This window comes from Anguilla anguilla, chromosome 15 (assembly GCF_013347855.1).
Source record: "Anguilla anguilla isolate fAngAng1 chromosome 15, fAngAng1.pri, whole genome shotgun sequence".
Classification (NCBI taxonomy): Eukaryota; Metazoa; Chordata; class Actinopteri; order Anguilliformes; family Anguillidae; genus Anguilla; species Anguilla anguilla.
Genome location: NC_049215.1, coordinates 36,234,990 through 36,255,572, shown reverse-complemented (window position 1 = coordinate 36,255,572; position 20,583 = coordinate 36,234,990). Strand labels below are relative to the sequence as shown.

At 47.0% G+C, this 20,583-nt stretch overlaps 1 protein-coding gene and 1 long non-coding RNA gene across 14 annotated transcripts in view; both read right to left on the bottom strand.

The window, feature by feature from the left end:
- LOC118213894 overlaps positions 1 to 10,406 on the bottom strand; it is a 54,696-nt gene extending 44,290 nt beyond the window's left edge. The window contains exon 1 of the long non-coding RNA XR_004762536.1: positions 10,152 to 10,406. This is a non-coding gene — a long non-coding RNA (uncharacterized LOC118213894). The remainder of the gene's footprint in view (positions 1 to 10,151) is intronic.
- Positions 10,407 to 13,142: 2,736 nt separating this feature from the next.
- Positions 13,143 to 20,583, bottom strand: part of lmo7a (LIM domain 7a) — a 66,364-nt gene continuing 58,923 nt past the window's right edge. For 9 of the 13 annotated variants that reach the window (XM_035393341.1, XM_035393340.1, XM_035393344.1 and 6 more), the window contains 10 exons: positions 20,190 to 20,282; positions 18,867 to 19,285; positions 17,960 to 18,019; positions 17,589 to 17,644; positions 16,645 to 16,803; positions 15,920 to 16,127; positions 15,478 to 15,748; positions 14,902 to 15,010; positions 14,284 to 14,386; positions 13,143 to 13,970 (listed from right to left, as the gene is read on the bottom strand). In XM_035393341.1, the coding sequence (XP_035249232.1) occupies positions 14,903 to 15,010; positions 15,478 to 15,748; positions 15,920 to 16,127; positions 16,645 to 16,803; positions 17,589 to 17,644; positions 17,960 to 18,019; positions 18,867 to 19,285; positions 20,190 to 20,282 (1,374 nt within the window). In that variant the 3' untranslated portion in view covers positions 13,143 to 13,970; positions 14,284 to 14,386; position 14,902. The remainder of the gene's footprint in view (positions 13,971 to 14,283; positions 14,387 to 14,901; positions 15,011 to 15,477; positions 15,749 to 15,919; positions 16,128 to 16,644; positions 16,804 to 17,588; positions 17,645 to 17,959; positions 18,020 to 18,866; positions 19,286 to 20,189; positions 20,283 to 20,583) is intronic. The other 4 variants (XM_035393346.1, XM_035393349.1, XM_035393343.1 and 1 more) reach the window with 4 other exon arrangements.

The window sequence follows — 20,583 nt, the reverse complement described above, 5'->3', positions numbered from 1 at the left end:
TGTATACTGACATCATGCCTCCAGAGACTGCACACGTGTGCATTACTCAACTGTTTTTCCAGAACTCATGCTTAATCATTTGACCTACCTTGAGCTCCCTAATGTTTGAGACCAAGACGTTTTTTTTTTTTCTTGATCTGAGTCTGTACTCCACAATTTTAGATTTGCAATCAAACGATTCACATGTGGTTAAAGTGTGAATTCTCAGACTCTCAGCTTTTATTAAAGCGTATTTTTACGATCCTAATCCGAAAAATGCGGGTGGGGGGCAGGTTTTTGCTTTAGCGCAGAAGAACGACACCCTATTCAACTAATTAACTCACCACCAAGGCCTTCCAAAAAAGACCTTAATAAGAAGGATCCAGAGTATCTAGACTTCGAGAGGCTTTTCTTGAGATGCAGTCCTATTTTAATTGTGTAGAGACACTGTCCCAGAGACATGCAAACAGTGGCAAAAAAAAATATTCTCGGGAGGGTCACTAGTTAAAGACAGGCTGGGTGGTAATAGGGAGGTAATGTACAATCAACTTGAGAAAATAATATGAAACACATGAATGGATGATAAATGTGCTGATGAGACAGTTTCCCTCATCTCCTCCATCTGGTGCTGCAGGGGAGTCATACTCTCTTTCTGTCTGTAAATGTGGTTTCAGTCACGGCTGACTGTGTGGTCCTCAGGGCCTGCTCAGATACCACTGCAGTCAGGAACTCTCTGGAAACAGCAGGAAAGTGATGTCACTCCTTTACTCATATGTTTTGAGTTTGCGAGTGTGTGTGCTTGTAAGTGTGTGTGTGTGTGTGTGTGTGCATGCGTGGGCTTCAAACACTTTAGGCTGTCGACTGCTTTAGCTGCCCCAAACCGGATGATCTTTGACAGACGCGTCCTCGCGCTCCACAGATGCGAATGCATCATCCTGCATAATTGCAGCGTACGCTTGATGAGAACGACACACGGGCTGAATAGAGATGAAGAAAGCCGTGATAACCCCGCCGTGATAACCCTGCCGTGATAACCCCTCCCTGATAACCCCGCCGTGATAACCCTGCCGATAACCCTGCCGTGATAACCCCGCAGTGATAACCCCGCAGTGATAACCCTGCCGATAACCCCGCCGTGATAACCCCGCCGTGATAACCCCGCCGTGATAACCCCGCCGTGATAACCCTGCCGTGATAACGCGCTTTCCGAAACCACCGCGGCAACCGCACCGTTACGTTTCAAAAGAGCTTGATTATGCGTGCGGCTTCCTTGAGCTTTAATTATAAGACAATTTAAAAAAGATTTACTTACAACCAAGTTTTAAAGAAAACATTTCATGGTAGAATATATTCACAGACAAACTAATGCTACTGTGGGGAGCCAATTTTCTTGTTTTCAGTAAATCCACCTCCAAAAACGAACGGCTAAGCTCAAGGGTATGAGTCACAGATTTCACCTTTTGTTGGGAAAGTTTGATTGGTCCCTTTGACTGGTTTGACATTCAACTCACAGAGAGAAAAAAAAAACACAAGTCACCTCCTCTCCCGCTCTCCAGAATGGCGCTTTTGAGACTCACGAAAACGCGGGTCTGTCTCGAGCCAGATTTAGCACCTCGGAGAGAAAAGTGTCACTCATCTGTGACGGCTGACCCGAGGCTGGAGGCGCATCTCACGGGCTTCGGGTTTCTCTGGCCGTTAGTGGCGGCGGCGGAGAAAAACTGTTAATACGGCCCCTCATCAGAAGCATACTGAGGGAAGAAAACAGCTCTCTGTGCCCTCTGACTGAGAAAGAGCGCTCGCACAGCAACGAGGAACGAGCCACGGAAGGAAAGCTGCAAGCTAAAAGCAACATGGCCGCCTCTCAGCAACCTGAACACATCACCTTTCTCTTGATGAACACCTAATGCCTTCGTCTCTCTGCCTTCCGCCCTTTCACAGTGACGGGGAACCCCTGAGGCCACTGCTCAGCCTCGCCAGAACACCAGGCGCTTTAAACCGTCTAAACATTAAGGATTTATATTTTACATTTTTTCCCCTGGGAGCGGAAAAAGCTTTAAGATTCATAACGCAAACGCCATTTCTGTGCCCCGCAAGCTGAATATTTTTAACTGCAAAAATGAACCGCTTGTCATCCTGCTTTAATAAAAAATCGCAAGCCAAGTTATACAAATATATTCAGCAGTCGGTACCAGCAGAACTTATTTTCGATGGACAAAATAGTAGTTTCCCCCCGCCCCCCCCCGATTGTCTGGCCTCATCAATCTAAAGCGTACTTCAGAAGCTCAAATAAAGGCTATTGACACACGTAGCCTATATATATATATATATATATAGACTTATGTAAATATATATATATATATACACTCAAGGCAGATTCAGACACTTTTTTTTCTCTTTTTGCTTTACCACACAGCCTTTGTTGTGTGTTTCCAGTCACTACCCCAGAGCTGAAATTCTCATGGCACTACCCAAGCTGTGTATTTATATCCATGCTGCAGTTTCTTTTTTTTGTATTATCTTAAAGAAGCCATTGTCTCACGGGAACTCTTTATTTTCTCTTACGCCAGCGCTTATTATAGCCCAGGGGGTCGACGTCAAGTGTGTTTTCTTGAGCGTTCTCCTTTTTGGGGACCAGGCTAGTCACAGAAAGCCAGGCAGGGTAACCCTATAAACACTGCCCTGTCTGACAGCAGAATGTTCCAGAACGTTCCCACAGCGGAGCGGGCAGGCCGGGGATGGGGCTTTCCCTGCAGGCCCCCGGGGGCAGCGCATGAGGCACAGGACACGCTATGCGGCATGCTACAGTGCGCTACGTCGCTCGCTACGGTGTGCTATGGTGCTATGCAGTGCACTACAGCGCTATGCAGTGCACTGCTCGCTAGCGGCTCGCTAATGCGCTATGCGGCTCGCTACAGCGCTATGCGGCTCGCTACAGCGCTATGCGGCTCGCTACAGCGCTATGCGGCTCGCTAAAGCGCTATGCGGCTTGCTACAGCGCTATGCGGCTCGCTAAAGCGCTATGCGGCTCGCTAAAGCGCTATGCGGCTCGCTAAAGCGCTATGCGGCTCGCTAAAGCGCTATGCGGCTCGCTACAGCGCTATGCGGCTCGCTACAGCGCTATGCGGCTCGCTATGGTGCTCTACGCTGCTATGCGGCTCGCTACGGCGCCCTATGGCAGCTCACTAAGTGGTTCTCTAAAGGGTTCTATATGCGGTTCTCTACCCGGTTCTCTAAAGGGTTCTCTACGTGGTTCTCTAAAGGGTTCTCTACGCGGTTCTCTAAAGGGTTCTCTACGTGGTTCTCTAAAGGGTTCTCTACGTGGTTCTCTAAAGGACTTGCTACGCGGTTCTCTAAAGGGTTCTCTATGCGGTTCTCTAAAGGGTTCTCTACGCGGTTCTCTAAAGGGTTCTCTAAAGGGTTCTCTACAGGGTTCTCTAAAGGGTTCTCTATGCGGTTGTCTAAAGGGTTCTCTACGCGGTTCTCTAAAGGGTTCTCTATGCGGTTCTCTAAAGGGTTCTCTACGCGGTTCTCTAAAGGACTTGCTAAGCGGTTCTCTAAAGGGTTCTCTACGCGGTTCTCTAAAGGGTTCTCTAAAGGGTTCTCTACGCGGTTCTCTAAAGGGTTCTCTACGTGGTTATCTAAAGGGTTCTCTAGGCGGTTCTCTAAAGGGTTCTCTAGGCGGTTCTCTAAAGGGTTCTCTAGGCGGTTCTCTAAAGGGTTCTCTATGCGGTTCTCTAAAGGGTTCTCTACGCGGTTCTCTAAAGGGTTCTCTAAAGGACTTGCTACGTGGTTCTCTAAAGGGTTCTCTACGCGGTTCTCTAAAGGGTTCTCTAAAGGACTTGCTACGCGGTTCTCTAAAGGGTTCTCTACGCGGTTCTCTAAAGGGTTCTCTAAAGGGTTCTCTATGCGGTTCTCTAAAGGGTTCTCTACGCGGTTCTCTAAAGGGTTCTCTAAAGGGTTCTCTACACGGTTCTCTACGCGGTTCTCTACGCGGTTCTCTACGCGGTTCTCTACGCGGTTCTCTAAAGAGGTCTCTACGCGGTTCTCTAAAGGGAGTGCTACGGCGCTCGCTACGCAGCAGGCTCTGCCCTGGAGCAGCAGGACCTGGGGAGCAGCGGGACTTGGGGAGCAGCAGGACTTGGGGAGCAGCCTGCATGAGGGCGCTGAACTCTGCGTAGGGTCTGGCCCGATAAAAAAAACAACACAGCGAGCCTGAGGTCAGGCCCACAAAAACCCCAAATCCACATCCCTTCCTCCCCAGCCCAATCATTAACATGAGAGCAGCACCGTCAGCAGGAGTCAAGATGTCCTCTTTCCAGGAAACCATATTTACATACAGTAATCGGCTCTGTACAGACTGAACAATACAGCCTCTGTCCAAAGGGCATGAAGGTTCATACATTACATTCAAATATCACATTCCAGATATTCCACAATTTTCCATACCCTACCACAATTTCAGTAATCCCACGGCAGACAAAGTATCAGAGAAAAGCAAATAATCTGGCCGAACAAAAAGCACCTTCTGACAAAGCGTCAGCGTGAAGCGTCAGGGGGAAAGATCGTTTCATCCATTCTTGGTTGGTGTTCATCTCATATGTCACAGACTCATTTATTCAGATTCTGTTGAATAACTCCAAAATCAATCCAACAAAATACTTTTCACGAGCAGAGAGACGCCGTTTCTTTTGATCCTTTGTCTGGAAATGTCATTTCTTTCAGAGACCAGCACACATGCTTTTCTGCGATTCTCCTGGAGCTGGGTTTGAGCTGCATGCGTACAGAGCAGATCATTCCATGCCTATTGTCTAGCATAAAGGGTAAATTTGCACAGACAAACACACACGCAGACACAGACACACTCATGCAAACACACACACGCACACGCACACGCACACACTCACACAGACACACACACATACACAGACACACACACACACTCACGCAAACATACACACGCACGCACACACACACACTCACGCAAACATACACACGCACACACACGCAGACACACATACACACAGACACACACACACATGCAGACACACAAAGATACACAGACACACATACATACACACACACACAGATACTTAGATACACACACACACAGACACACACAGACGCACACAGTCACGCAAACATACACGAAGACACACACACACACACAAACAGATACACAGACAGACAGATGCACGCACGCAAGCAAACATACACACGCACACTGGCATGGTTTGGGTGCATTCATACCAATAATAAACAAGGTAGACATCAGCCAATATTTAATCACTTTGAGTGATAATATCCGCTCAGCGTAAAAAGGGTAATCTCTCAAGATGGCAGTGCCACTATCCACAAGGCACAAGTAGTTGCCCAGTGGTTTGAAGAGCATGGCACTGGCATGAACCTCATGCCATGGCTTTCTCAGTCACCAGATCTGAACCCAGTCAAGCATTATGGGATCTGAACCCAGTGGAGCATTATGGGATCTGAACCCAGTTGAGTATTACAAGATCTGAACCCAGTCAAGCATTATGGGATCTGAACCCAGTCAAGCATTATGGGATCTGAACCCAGTCGAGCATTATGGGATCTGAAGCCAGTCAAGCACTATGGGATCTGAACCCAGTCAAGCATTATGGGATCTGAATCCAGTCGAGCATTATGGGATCTGAATGCAGTTGAGCATTATGGGATCTGAATGCAGTTGAGCATTATGGGATACTCTGAAAACTCCAATATGCCTTCCCCCCCCTCTGCACCAAGAGCAAGCTGATGGACTTTCCTGGAAGAGCGATGCTCCTTCTCTTTTTGCTACAGGCAGTGGTCTAGTCAACACCGCTCAGTGTACAGGTGTTTTTGATAGCTCCACACCCTGTTGTGTTCACTACCTGTATATTTATGTTTAACTAAAAAGTATCCCTGCAAACAAAAGAAGAAAAAAAAAACATAATTAAATGCAGATGAGATGTTTATAGCCACTGTTTTATAATGCCCTCACAGGATTGGCCCTTAATGATCTGTTCCCGGATAGTATAACTGCAAATGGGCGGAAATAGTTTTGAGGAAACTATTTATTTGCTCTGATTTAATCTGAGTTTCTATAAGGGCGTGACTATATTTGCGATTAAAAATCACAACATTATACAGTACCTGCTAGAGAAAACACAAATGAAAAATAAAGTTTCACTAATATAGATTTTTTCCCCCCCAAACGTGGAGTAAAAAAAGTAGAATATAATGATAAATTACTTATGAACAATATTTCATACTTCAATACTTCAATATTTGTATGAAATTTACACTCATGTTCTGTTTACATTTCGGCACAAACTGCACCTATCAACTGCTGATCAAGCACAGGCGTTTACACACTGAACCTAAACAGGCACCAGGGAATCTATCTGATTGAGGAATAACATCAAAGCCTTCTGTTGTTTCCTTTACTGGATATACTATAACAATAATTATACGCTTACATTTTATGCTGGTTTTTATTTATTTATTTTTACCATTACTGGCCACACCACTGAAAGTAAACATAATTTTAAGAATGTTAACTGAACCAAAGGCAACGATTTAGGAGACCTTCATATACAGTGCTTAATGGAGAAATATCTCTTTTACTCCACACGCTGTGCTTGTAGTGGAGTTCTCATTCCAGTTCTTTTCTTCACAAAACTGACATTTTACCACCAACCAACAGCTGTAGTGGTGTCTGAAACGGGAAATAAACTGAACCATCTGTTTACAAGACATTTCCCATAAATCCACCTACCATGGCAACAGGAATTGCACGACACGGAGGCTAAATTTAGTTACAAAGACTGCAGGTGAAAGCTCCACACTCGTTTTGAAGGAAATAAGATGAACTGCCACGGGACGTGTGTTTGAGAGCTGTGAGGACAGCAGGATCAGGAATATTCCGGTCTGTTCCGGTGAGAGAGTAACATCAGGGCTGAATGCTGGGAACGATTTTGAAAATGACAGTTGGCAGTAGATACCGGGCGCCGAACAGCCCAGCGTGGTCCCGGACACTCCAGGCACATCCACACCACTCCCAAATTAACCACATTTCTGCTCTGAGATCCATTTTCTCTACCATCCCTCTCTTTCTGTTTTTCTTCCAACGAAACCCTGAACCAAAGCAAAAGGATTAATCTGCTGCCTTGCGCTAATGACAGCATCTGCCTTCCTCATCCTGTAATGTTGCTGCAAATACTGCAGTTTTGTGTTTCGACAGGGCCTCAGTCAAATACTGCAGTTTTGTGTTTCGACAGGGCCTCAGTCAAATACTGCAGTTTTGTGTTTCGACAGGGCCTCAGTCAAATACTGCAGTTTTGTGTTTCGACAGGGCCTCAGTCAAATACTGCAGTTTTGTGTTTCGACAGGGCCTCAGTCAAATACTGCAGTTTTGTGTTTCGACAGGGCCTCAGTCAAATACTGCAGTTTTGTGTTTCGACAGGGCCTCAATCAGCCTCATATCAGAAGGAGCTGAAAGAGGAAACTCGCGACTCAGTCCACTGTGGCCCAAATACAGGTACGGCTCAATGGGGACTGAACACAAACACTGCCTGTACCGGCCTCCATTAACCTTTCAGTCACCGCCAAACGCCTCTCAATTCACAACTTTCAGAACAGAAGTCTCTAGTTCCCTTACTGCTGCTATCAAGCCCCAGGCTGCAGACTGCAACAGACACAATTAGCAAAATTATTCATCTGGCGCACATAAAAAGAGTTAGAAAAATTAAAACTGAAATATCACCCTTTTCACTAAACATTTTATTTTATTGGCCCATCGCCATTGACCAATGAGCGTATTATTGAATTCAAACATAAAAATGTTTAGTGCAACTGCTTCTATCAAACATTCATATTTTTCTAAATACATTTCTCCAAATTCTGGGTGTGCTGGATGCAGTTATAGCACAATTCGAATAAAGAAAGGGCAGGATGCAGGTCCCAGGACCTGGGAAGTGTTTACATGTTTTCACTGAAAACAGACCTTTTTGTTTGCGCTGCACACGGCTCCACATGCAGCCGAAACTCTTTATATAAAACCTCGCAGGACGGAGCCAGGCCCAGCAGTCCTGCCCTTTCTGTCACACAGCTCAGCCAATCACAGCCTGTGCAGGCAAAGGCCATATTTTTGGGATTCTGGGTAATACACAGAATCAAAATAAAAGACCTGTCCTGAAAACAGGCCTGTGCTACAATTAATAATTTAAAATCTGCAATGTGCCGCGCAGCTGCATTACAGCTAGATTCTCACAGTGACTGCTCGCATTATCAGTGACTGGACTCAATATCAATCCAGTATGAAGCTTCTTCTTAGGTCCATAATCTCCATAATGTCATTGCTGTTTATTTGACATATGGATTCTCCAATATCCCCCACAATGGAAGGGTATTCATTAGCAACATCGTGCTAATGACAGCATGAAAATGAAGTTTGTATTGATCTCAGTCTTTCTATCTTAAATATAAGCCAACTAATCCTTCCCTTCTCAATCTTTACCTTGCATGTACTGAGGCAAACACATTGACAGAGTGGCATTTACATGATGGTAACTCATCTTTATCCCTAGTTATTATGCCATTTACTTTCCATGTGAAACTTCACAACATTGTAAGATGCTTTGGCTAAAAGCATCTGCCGAATGGGTGAAGTTTTAAACTGCTCAGGCAGCAAAGTCCACGGCCACTGCTTGAATTACTTCTCTGTTCAGTCTTTAAACAGATCTATGGCTGGGATGTCTTATTCACTGCATAACTCTTCATAATGAGCATATGAGCCTACAACTCAGTTCCCAGTGCACACACCAAAATTTAAGGTTTACTTCATCAGATCCTCCCTCAGCTTGTCAGCTGAATCCAAAACGCCCATAAATGGAGATGGTTGGCTGAATTGGAAAATAAATTCCGGATTTTCTGCAATCATAAAATCAGCCCCACCAATCACAAGCAGGCAAACCTGAAATCCAAGTCTTCCCGTTCAGTTTGGTGTCAACAGACTGTACCCGCTGTCTGCCATCTAGTGGCGGCCAACAGCCCTGCAGTCAAATCCCTGAGTCAACTGGTTTTGTAATGGCGTGCTCTTCCAAAACGCTTAGATCTAACCTAGTGGTGGAGAGTGAGTCTTCGTAGGATTGTTAGTAGAATCTGGAGTTATTAAAATCTTTATTTCATCACGACTTTCTCACTGTACTCCCTTATACATCTGTCTTACTTGACAGAACCTCTCGGTAACAATTAGCCCAGAACGCTTTTGCCAGGTTTCTCACAAGGACCAATAAGACAGATCACATTAACCCCCATTTTAGCTTCTCATTGGTTTCCTGTACAGTTTAGGCTTGATTTAAGATTTTATTGCTCACTTTTAAAGCCCATTCTGGTTAAACGCTGCATTACCGACTGTTTAACTTCTTATGAGCCCAACCGCAGCCTGAAATACTCACGTATTCAGCCTTTTACCATCAAGGCCCCTAAACATCAGGCAGCGTGTATTTGGAGCGTTTGGGAGGGGTGGAACTTTTTTTTCCTCGCAAAATCTAGCGCTCTCTCGCTCGTTTCTCCAAATGTACATACTGCACTTTAACTTAAACGCACATCTTTCCTGGTATGTAGGTCTTCGAAATCATTAGCTACGTATGACCGAAGCATATGTATCGCCCCTAATGACAATTACTCTCGAAGGATAACATTTTAGTTTCGACAAAAAACAAACATCTGAAAGGCAACGAAAAACTGCCGGAAGCACTGTGCATTTCTAATCTGTCTTTAAATGGCCATTTACTTTCAGCATGCTTCGTTTTCTCTTGGAAACACACATAGGCTACTCATCAGAAGGCGTACGAACAAACCACGCGCTCACACCGGAATGCAAAAGCACAGTAAAGACCAGGGTGGACAACAGAGAGATTTTCGCGGAACTGCGCTACACTTTCAGGCTGTTACATTACACCCTCAAAAAACAAAAAAAAAGAGAATTTCGTGACCACATCGTAAAATAAAGACATTGAGATTTTTGTTTTGAAACAGCCTATAACAATGTTACTGATATTTCAATATTTTTCCCCCACTTACAATGAAACCTGTCTTGGCGGACACCTTCGGAGGCAGCCACGTGTCCAAGATGGCCACTTCCTTTTCCCCCTTCACATTCTCTAGCCTACCTGTGCATCACGGTCAGTCCGACATCCCGGCACGCGTTTGTCGGCCATGCTCCTGCTCTGACGAGAGCTTACTGATGCGTGTGACGGCCATCAGTCCAAGTAGAGTTTCACAAAACTCACTAAGCTCTCCGGCGTTTCCGATAAACACTTCAATCTTTCTTCTGTTGAGAGGTCTCGGAACGCTTTCAAAAGATTGGTCTTGTTGCGGCAGCTAAACATAGTGGTCTAGTCCAAGTAAAGTTAGATAGCCACCAGCCGGCTAACGTGTGCGCCGCTTCGCTTGTATAGAATTGTAGCCTGAATGATTGTGCATTGTAGCCTAATATGTGTCTAACCGTAGATTGGATCGCATTTCTTTACGTTTGTTGTGTTTACAAAGAATCATGAGTGCAGTTCCAGTTCTACCTGGTCTTTGCCTTCGTTCAGTCGCTACCGTAACCTACTTACGGGCGTGCTGGTGTCGTCGTTGTATTGTGGATCATATTCCTACTGTGTGAAAGCTTCTGATAGCCTATCTGTTTGAAAATATTCGCTTGTAAGACACAAACACTCGGAAAAAAAATGTACGTGATTAGAAAAGTTGATGGAGGTTGCTGCAGTCACTTGGGAATGTATATATTTTTTATTTCAGAAAATTTCAACCATACAAGCCAACTCGACCACTCAGCTGTACTCCATCTCAGACTATACCTGGACTATCACTACTCTGCAGTTCACTCCCAGTCTAGGATCGCTCGTATCGCTTATCCTAGCTTGTTCCTCTGGCACTTTGATGTCACACTTGTATCTCCATCCAGCGCTTATATTGCACTAGTATCGTTATCTTGGTGTTGTAGCTCATCTTCATGCCCCCTAGTTTGACTTCCCATGACTTTCTGATCTAGCCCATGCTTAATGTGTGAACTGGACTCAGTGAGTTCATGGCTATGGATAACTTTTACATAATGAGGATCATACCTTATCGGACATGTGTTTTGTGTATTAAAGCGTCTGCCAAACAAATGTAATGTATGCAGTGGAAATTGCAGAGGAAACAGGCTTCGGTAATACACCGTGAAATCTGCCTCGGCGGTGACCTTGGTATGATGGTCACCTGCTTGTGATGGCCATTTTTCACTATTCCCCTGGGTGGCCACTTTAGACAAGTTTTACTGCATTAATCTTTGTAAACATGCTCTTCATATTGTAGACGCAAGGATCGGACTAATCACAGAGTTTGTGGTTCACGCTTTTAAAGCATCATGCTGCTGAACCCAGGTATTTAATATGATCTGCCATTTCAGTAATGTAGAATTTGGCTCACAAGAACTTTGCAAACACAGTTCACTTACAAAAAAGTATGTAAAATTGCTGCTGGACTGAAGGTCTGTGGTTCGTCCCAATAATGCATTTGTACTGGAAACAGGAAAAAGAGAGAAGGTCCATTATCTTACTGTCCTAAATGAAATGTAGTTATCATCCTGTCTGCCGGTAAGTGTAAGAATTAGTCAAGATAAATGTCATGCTTGTTCCAGCTGTCTTCTCTTCCTTGATTAACAGAACATATGGGTTTCTGTGAAGCCACTTTCAAAATCTGAAATATTAAATGTTTAAAAATAAAAATTTATTGTCAACACTCCACCGGACTGCTGACACATGGACGTCCTAAAAACAGAACTCGGTCACGAGTGTTGAGGTTTCTCACGGCAATTTCCAGAATACATCATACTGTACAGATTATAGAAGATTTGGCTCACGGAACTAGAATATGCAAACAAACTAAATCATAATGTTTGCACATCATCTGTAAAACATTGTTGAGAGGGCAGTATCTATTCACATTAAAGATAATCCAATCAAGCTCCTTATGACGACAGTTTGAGTTGTGCAGACGTCCTCCTTTTCCTCTGTGAGTGAGCTGGGAACGGCTGGCTGCATTATCGGTCAGTTCCCAAAGTGGATCTGCATAAGGCCTTCATAAAGCACATGCATCTCGAATACGGCACAATTATTTCAGTAAAAATTAATGCCCAACTGTTTTTCTTCTTGACGAGTTGTGGCATGTTATGCTTTTGCTGTCGGACTTAATTTACGGCAGGGTGTCCAGTTCTAATTTTTGGGTACGATTTCTGTTGGTTCAGGCAGTTTTTGTCCTGAATGAAGATTATTATAAATATTCAGGTGAACTGCTGGCTTTATAATGCAAAGTACACAGCATTCGGGGGAGTTTGTGGTCTAAAGAAGGAAAACACAACTCAGTTAACTCCAAAGCTGCTTCTACAGCAAGGCTATGCCCTCCAGAGGGGGTACCTGTGTATATTAACCAAATATTCTTCAAAGATTAAACAAAATAAGTTTCAGTTGGAAACCATTTCCCCTGGCACAGTCAACCCAAGTGCACTGCGCTCAAGGAAAGAAATGTAACTATATAAAAACTGATGCTTATGTTTATAACTGTGATTTAAACAGCTACGAAATGAATGTGTTCATTCATAAAGATCCACACATGCACCACTCTGGATGTGTCCAGTATCTCTGGTGTATTATTTCTCCAAGGATTGAAATTCCTTCCATTTATACAGCTACACTGTGAAAAACAGGCTGCACCTAAAAGGTTAGCACACTTAAATGCTTATCCCACTACTGCACTCACTAGGCTGCTTATTCCACTACTGCACTCACTAGGCTGCTTATCCCACTACTGCACTCACTAGGCTGCTTATTCCACTACTGCACTCACTAGGCTGCTTATTCCACTACTGCACTCACTAGGCTGCTTATTCCACTACTGCACTCACTAGGCTGCTTATTCCACTACTGCACTCACTAGGCTGCTTATTCCACTACTGCACTCACTAGGCTGCTTATTCCACTACTGCACTCACTAGGCTGCCTATTCCACTACTGCACTCACTAGGCTGCCTATTCCACTACTGCACTCACTAAGAGGCTCCTCACATGGCATTACGCTGAGATCAGATAAGCCCCAACACCCCAGATAATTCAAAGACATGCAGATTTGGTCATTTTTATTTACAAAAACACGAACAAACAAAGCCCGTTCCATACCTGATGTTGCCTTCTTTTTCCATGGCATAAACATTTCCATCGCAAAAAAACAACAACTTTTTGCTCCCAAAATGCATCAAATGAATTACCCTCAATGAAAAAGGAATAAGTGCTTTCTAACCATTCATGTAAGCGTTAAATATGTATTTTAACGTATATTATCATAATCATCTTTCACCATCACACAAGGCACATTTTTTCAGTTAAACTATAACAAAGAAATATATTAGAAGACAAACAAGCTACATCGGGAAAAAAGATTCAGAGAAAAAGTCCTAGCGGGAAGAGGAAATGATAAAATATCTTTCAAATACTTTAATATGAACAATTTAACAGTGCTACTCTGAAATCTGTCATACCAGCTGGAAGTCCCCAGAAATATTTCTCAACAAGAAAAATATATATATTTGTGTATATCACTTCTAATAAAAACATCCATAGCAGACAGGCATAAAGGCACATCCCTTAAATTCTGTACAGAAAAAATTGCAAATATTCTCTTATAAACAAATGTCACCCTATTGAATGTCACCCCCTCCGAATGAACAGTGGAAAAATACAATCAGGACCTGCAGAAGTCCAGAACCTCCATTACACAGAGTATCCATTTAGCAAAGGTTCTTGAAGAGATGCTCGCGGGGATGCTTGCGGGGATATTAGCGGAGATGCTCGCGGGGATGTTAGCAGAGATGCTTGCAGAGATGGCTGTTTTCCGATCACTTCCTCCTCAGTCCACAGCAGACCACGCGGCTCACATGGTGGGCTTTCCAGCTGTGGGGTAGAGAGACCGTATTAAACCACAGCGATCCCAGGAGCCTTAAATCAGCGCGTTTCACTGTTAACAGCCCTCGCTATTAATCACAGAACATAATCACAAGCATAAACACAAGCACTTAAAATGAGTCATGATATGACACGTACATGGGGCCGCTTAATCAAGGTGAATGTTCATGACAAATCCGACAGAGGAGGCAAAATTAGCGGACAGGAAAGAGCGTAGCAGGCAGAAACACGGGTCTGTCCGTTTCAGATGCCTTAGCGTTAATGGACTGTGGCATTCTGGGAAGGGGGCGGGGCAGCTCACTTTTGAATCGGATGTAGCAGGAGTTGCAGTAGAGCTGCTGGTTCCGTATTCGGACCTCTGCTCCCGTCTCTGACCCGCCCAGGCCAGCCTTACAGTCGCTGCACTGCAACGGGAACAGTTCAGGAATTACACCATGTCAGTCAGGGGTTACACAATATCATTCAGGGGTTACACAATATCATTCAGGGGTTACACAATATCATTCAGGGAGCGTCTGCTAAATGCCTATAATGTAATAATTACACAATATCATTCAGGGATTACACAATGTCATTAAGGGATTACACAATGTCATTCAGGGATTACACAATATCATTCAGGGATTACACAATGTCATTAAAGGATTACATAATGTTGTTTTTGGTTTGAAATCATTTCCTATGGCAGTTAAGGGAGAAGCAGTGAGTGATGTGCCACCCCCCCCCCCTCCCCTTCCCCCATCCACCCTGCCCCCACCCCCCCCCCCTTCCCCCATCCACCCTGCATACTGCTTCCTCTACAGGTTGCAGGGTTGAGTACTCATGGTTTTGTCACAGCGATTGGGCTAGTGTCATTGCAGGAAGAGAAGGGCGGGGCTTGGGGGCGATTGTCCCCATTGGCTGATGTGCACACGCTCACTTTAAAACAGCTCAGGTGGTAACAGAGCCCCAGGGACTCGATGATCATGGCCGCTCCTTTCCCCAGGGGGGTGTCGCAGAAGGTGCAGATCTTCTTCCCGCTGACCGACCTGGAGCACAGGGGAGTGAGAGAGGGGTAAAGGAGTCAGTGCTACTGCTACTATATGGGCTCCTCTCTACCAGAGGGGAGGGGGTGGGGGGGGTGGGGGGGGGGGGGAGAGATAGATAGAGAGAAGCAAGGAATGAGAGTGAGACAGAGAGAGGAACAGAGACAGAGAAAGAGAGATAGAGAGAGAGACACTTCCAGACAAAGCTGTGCACTGGCTGAAGGGCCTCTTGTGCAGGTGGAGAACAGAGAGAGAGAGTGGAGCACCTGGAGGGGGAAATCAGAACCCAATACCAGAGTGCACAAATAGACATAAATAGAACCAGGCCTCTATAGAGGAGGTATAAATGTACAGCGTTTCCAAGGGCAACGCTGCTAATTAAGAGCATAATTAAGTGCACGTGTGTGTGTGTGTGTGTGTGTGTGTGTGCGTGTGCAGGGGCGAAATGCTGGTCTCTGATTGGGCCATACCTGCTGCGCTGCAGGGACGAGGGGTCGGGGTCGGAGGGGGGGGCGGTCCTGGTATGGGGCGACGGGGGGGTTCAGGGCCCAGGAGCTGGGCCGTGGGGCGGCCGCGGGGGTGGGGGAGGCGGGGAGGGTGGAGGAGGCGGGGCGCGTGTACCCGCGGGAGGGGGCGGAGCCTGGCGCGGCGGACTGCGGGCGGCTGTAGGCGGTGGGGGCCGCCGACCAGGAGGGCGGTCTCCAGGAGTTATCGGTGTCCAGATAATCCAGAGACTCCCCTCTGCAGAGAGAGAGAGAGAGAGAGAGGAGCGTTACAGGACATGAGAGAGACAGACACACAGGCAGACAGACACACAGACAGGCAGACAGGCAGACAGAGAGACAGACACACAGACAGACAGACAGACAGACGCACAGACAGACAGACAGACACAGAGACAGACAGGCAGACCTCCTGATGGGCGAGGCGGGGCTGGCGGGCTCCTTGTTCATGCTGGCGCTGCGCTGGCGGATCCAGCTGCTGTCTGTCAGGAGCAGGGTCTTCTTCTTCATCTCCTCCAGGATCAGCTGCCGGTCGTTCTCCGCGGGCTTGAGCGGCTGCCCCGCCCTCCTCACGGAGTCCCGGCTCCAGGACGCCTCGCCGGCACCGCTGTTCACCACTGCCACCAATCAGAGCAGAGCGTCACACACAGCGCGGGGCATACGCGCCACTCATTCGCCCAGCTGTGGACAGCCCCCTGGAGCCATCCTCCAATCAGAGCAGAGCGTCACACACAGCACGGGGCATACGCACCACTCATTCACCCAGCTGATTGGAGGACATCCCCCTGGGGCCCCTGGGCCAGTCCTCCAATCGGCTGACGGATAGCTATCACAACACAACTCTAATCAGACACACAGTGAATGTATCTGAATTGAGAGTGATCAGATCATTAAATGCTAATCAGACACATGTAATTAATACATGTGTCTGAAAAAGTACAAATTTCATTTCTAAGGCAAGCGTTATTACTAGCACTAAATAATTTCCTGCATGCAGCAATTAAGCAAATTAGATTATTTGATTGCTGGGTATCCAGGATTGCCCGAGTCAGTTTGCTACGATTGGGATTGGCGGATTGGCGCTGATTGGCTTGGCCGGAGGCTGATTGGCTGGAGCTCAGAGGCCACGCCCACCTCTCTCGGGGTTTCTGTATTTCATGGCATTGAGGATGTTTCTCCTCTCGGCCTCCAGCTCAGACGCGGCCTGCAGCTTCTGTGCCCTGCTGCTCCTCTTCCTCTGCAGCTCCTCCTCCAGCAGCCACTGGGCCATACCCCCCTGCCTGCTGCTCGCACCTGAGCACACACACCTGCGCTCACACACCTGCGCCCGGTCCCTGAGCACACACACCTGCGCTCACACACCTGAGCACACACACCTGCACCCGGATCCTGAGCTTACATACCGGTGCTCTCAGCTGTGTATGGACCCTGTGCTCTCAGCTGCGTATAGACCCTGTGCTCTCAGCTGCGTATGGACCCTGTGCTCTCAGCTGCATATGGACCCTGTGCTCTCAGCTGTATATGGACCCTGTGCTCTCAGCTGTGTATGGACCCTGTGCTCTCAGCTGCGTATGGACCCTGTGCTCTCAGCTGCGTATAGACCCTGTGCTCTCAGCTGCGTATGGACCCTGTGCTCTCAGCTGCGTATGGACCCTGTGCTCTCAGCTGCGTATGGACCCTGTGCTCTCAGCTGCGTATGGACCCTGTGCTCTCAGCTGCGTATGGACCCTGTGCTCTCAGCTGCGTATGGACCCTGTGCTCTCAGCTGCGTATGGACCCTGTGCTCTCAGCTGCGTATGGACCCTGTGCTCTCAGCTGCGTATGGACCCTGTGCTCTCAGCTGCGTATGGACCCTGTGCTCTCAGCTGCGTATGGACCCGGTGCTCTCAGCTGCGTATGGACCCGGTGCTCTCAGCTGCGTATGGACCCTGTGCTCTCAGCTGCGTGCGTAGCCATCTCGTGGCCTGCACCCCCACCCCCGCTCACCATATCACACTTTCTTAAGCCATTTTCCAGCTTCTTTCAAGACTTCTTTTAAAACGACTGTAATAAACCAGAATACTACAAAATAAACAAACCTCTGGCGTCTTCTTTCTGAACTTCATCCAGATCTGGAGTAGATTTCGATTTAGCCCTGTAAATCACACACACACAAAAAGATTAGGGGGTTGAAGTGCTTGGGTTCAGGCATAATCTGGGTCCTATTTAATCCCAAAGCATGAGGACAGTTGAAGCAATGCTGCCTTTCTCGTTCAAAGGACAATAAAAAGATACAAATCATGAGCTTTCTATAATTTGAAAGAAGAGAGCTACCAGGACGGGGATCCACACCCCTCATCTGAAGAACACCGAAAGATTTTGGGTTTTGAATGACACGAGTCCCGACAGACTGTATTCGAAAGAGAGCACCCCCCCCCCCCCCCCGCCCCCCGCCCCCAGCAGAACTGACCTGTCTGAGCGGGACATCTCGGGGAGAATTTTGGCAAACCCATAAGACTCTACCCCCGCCCTGTCCCGCCACAGGGGAGGGGGGGGGGGGGGGCAGAGAGGCAGGAGGTCGCAGCAGGCAAATGTTAACAGGAAGGAAGGAAGGCCACACAGACAGACAGACAGACACACGGTTAGCCAGAGAGAAATCAGCATGCTAAGCTGTTATGGGATTAGTGCTGCCAGTAAAGGTTAGCGTCGAAGCCACAGCCAGGAAGCACGCCCCACATTTTACACTCTATTTTATCTCATTAAAGGTTTTCAGCCACGTATATAACAAAATCAATGATGCACAGTCCCTACACTTAAAAAACAGTATCTACTCCCATTCAAATAGGACTGTCCACAGAAACCGGCAAATGCAATAACTTAAAATGCATCAAAACTATGTATCAAAACTATTAACAACAACAATCAAGTCTGTTTTTCACATTAACATTTTTAAATGGATTTTGAACTTAAACGTACATAGCTTCTTTTAGCATTCAAACATTTTATTCTTTAATTGTTCATTTTTGTATTATTCCAATTACAATTGCACAAATACAGAAATAAACGACATTTTGGTGCACAGAGAAGCTCACTCTGCCAGTTAGATGGTGATGAGCTCCTCTGTGGAATGTGACTGGATGTGGATGGATGTGAATGGATGTGGATGGATGTGACTGGATATGAACGGATGTGGATGGATGTGACTGGATGTGGATGGATGTGACTGGATATGAACGGATGTGGATGGATGTGACTGGATGTGGATGGATGTGAATGGATATGGATGGATGTGGATGGATGTAGATGGATGTGGAGGAGCCCCAGAGTTAAAGCACACACTGCAGGCCTTATGGGGTTAACACAGGGGACCTCCCTACCACTGCTCTTGAAGCGCCTCCTGCTCCCTGCGCAGCTCCTCCTCGGCCTTCTGGCGCCTCCTCCTCCTCTCCTCTTCCTCAAGTTTGCGGCGTCTCTCCTCCTCCTCTTCCTCCCTCTTCCTCTGCAGCCTCAGCTCCTCTGCCCTCCTCAGTCGCTCTTCGTCCTCCCGCCTCTTCCTCTCCTTCAATTCTGCCTCCCTTCGTTTTGCTGCCTCCTCTTCCTCCCTCTTCCTCTGCAGCCTCAGCTCCTCCTTCCTCCTCAAGCGTTCTTCCTCCTCACGCTGGAGCTGTTGCTCCACCTCCTGCCTTTCCCTCTCCTCCTCCTCTTCGTCAGCGGGAGGGGGCGTGGCCTGGCTCAGAGGGGACAGGGGTGAGTAAGGACTGAGGCTCCTGGTTTCTGCCTCTGTGGCGCCCCGGTCCTGCGGACAGCGAACAGAGGGAAGGGTTCCCATCATTCCCAGCATTCCCATCCCAACAGCTTCAGCATTCCCAGCATGGATGAATGACTGCGTGAATGACTAGGTGAATGACTGGGTGAATGATGGAGGTGAATGACTGCCAGCTGGGTGAATGACTGTGTGAATGACTGGGTGAATGACTGGGGTGAATGACTGGATGAATAACTGGGTGAATGATGGAGGTGAAAGAGCTGGGTGAATGACTGTGTGAATGACTAGGAGAATGACTGTTTGAACGACTGGATGAATGACTGGGTGAATGAGCTGGTAAGCTGGAATGATAGAGGTGAATGACTGTTTGAACGACTGGATGAATGACTGGGTGAATGAGCTGGTAAGCTGGGTGAATGACTGGGAGAATGACTGGATGAATGATTAGGTGAATGAGCTGGTAGCTGGGTGAATGACTGGATGAATGACTAGGTGAATGACTGGATGAATAACTGGGTGAATGACTGTGTGAATGAGTGGGTGAATGAGCTGGTAGCTGGGTGAATGACTGAATGAATGACTGGGTGAATGAGCTGGTAGCTGGGTGAATGACTGAATGAATGACTGGGTGAATGAGCTGGTATATGGATGAATGTCTGGGGTAATTGTGCAGCTAATAAGGACACTGCAGCTGAAGCCGCTCAGGGGTGACAGCAGGACAGAAGGCGAATGCCACAGGCGTATCAGCTCAACTGCAATTTATGAGTTTAATTACAGCAAGGGTGCCCAGTGGAGTCTGAATATTCATGAAGTCAAATCTCTGTTAAATAAACCAAACAGGAAAAGGGGGCTGAACATTTTTTTGGGGGGAGGGGGGCCCCGGGAAGAGGGGGGAGGGGTTTTGGTGGGGGGGGGGGGGGGCGAGCAGCCTTACCACCTCCAGCTTCCCAGCGGCAGACTCAACGGCCTCCTGCTGTGCCCGGCGCCACTCCTCCTCCAGCTTCTCCTGGTCACGCTGGTACTTCTCCTGCACGGGTACAGCAGGGGCACGTGGGTAAGAGCGGGGCGAGGGGGGCGGGGTTAGCCGATTCAGGGGGGCGGGGCTAGCCAATTCAGGGATGTGATCACAGGGGGAAAGTCCAGGGGTCAGAAAGTAAAATTCCTGCCATGTGTTTCCTCCACCCAGGAACTCAGCCAGCTGATTTCACTCATTAGCTCTACCTCCAGCCTGAAGAACTGTGCTAATTAGCAAATCCAGATAGTTGGAACGAAAATACTGGGGAGGACTTTTTTACTTTCTGAACCTGGAATTTCCAGGGCTAAACTTC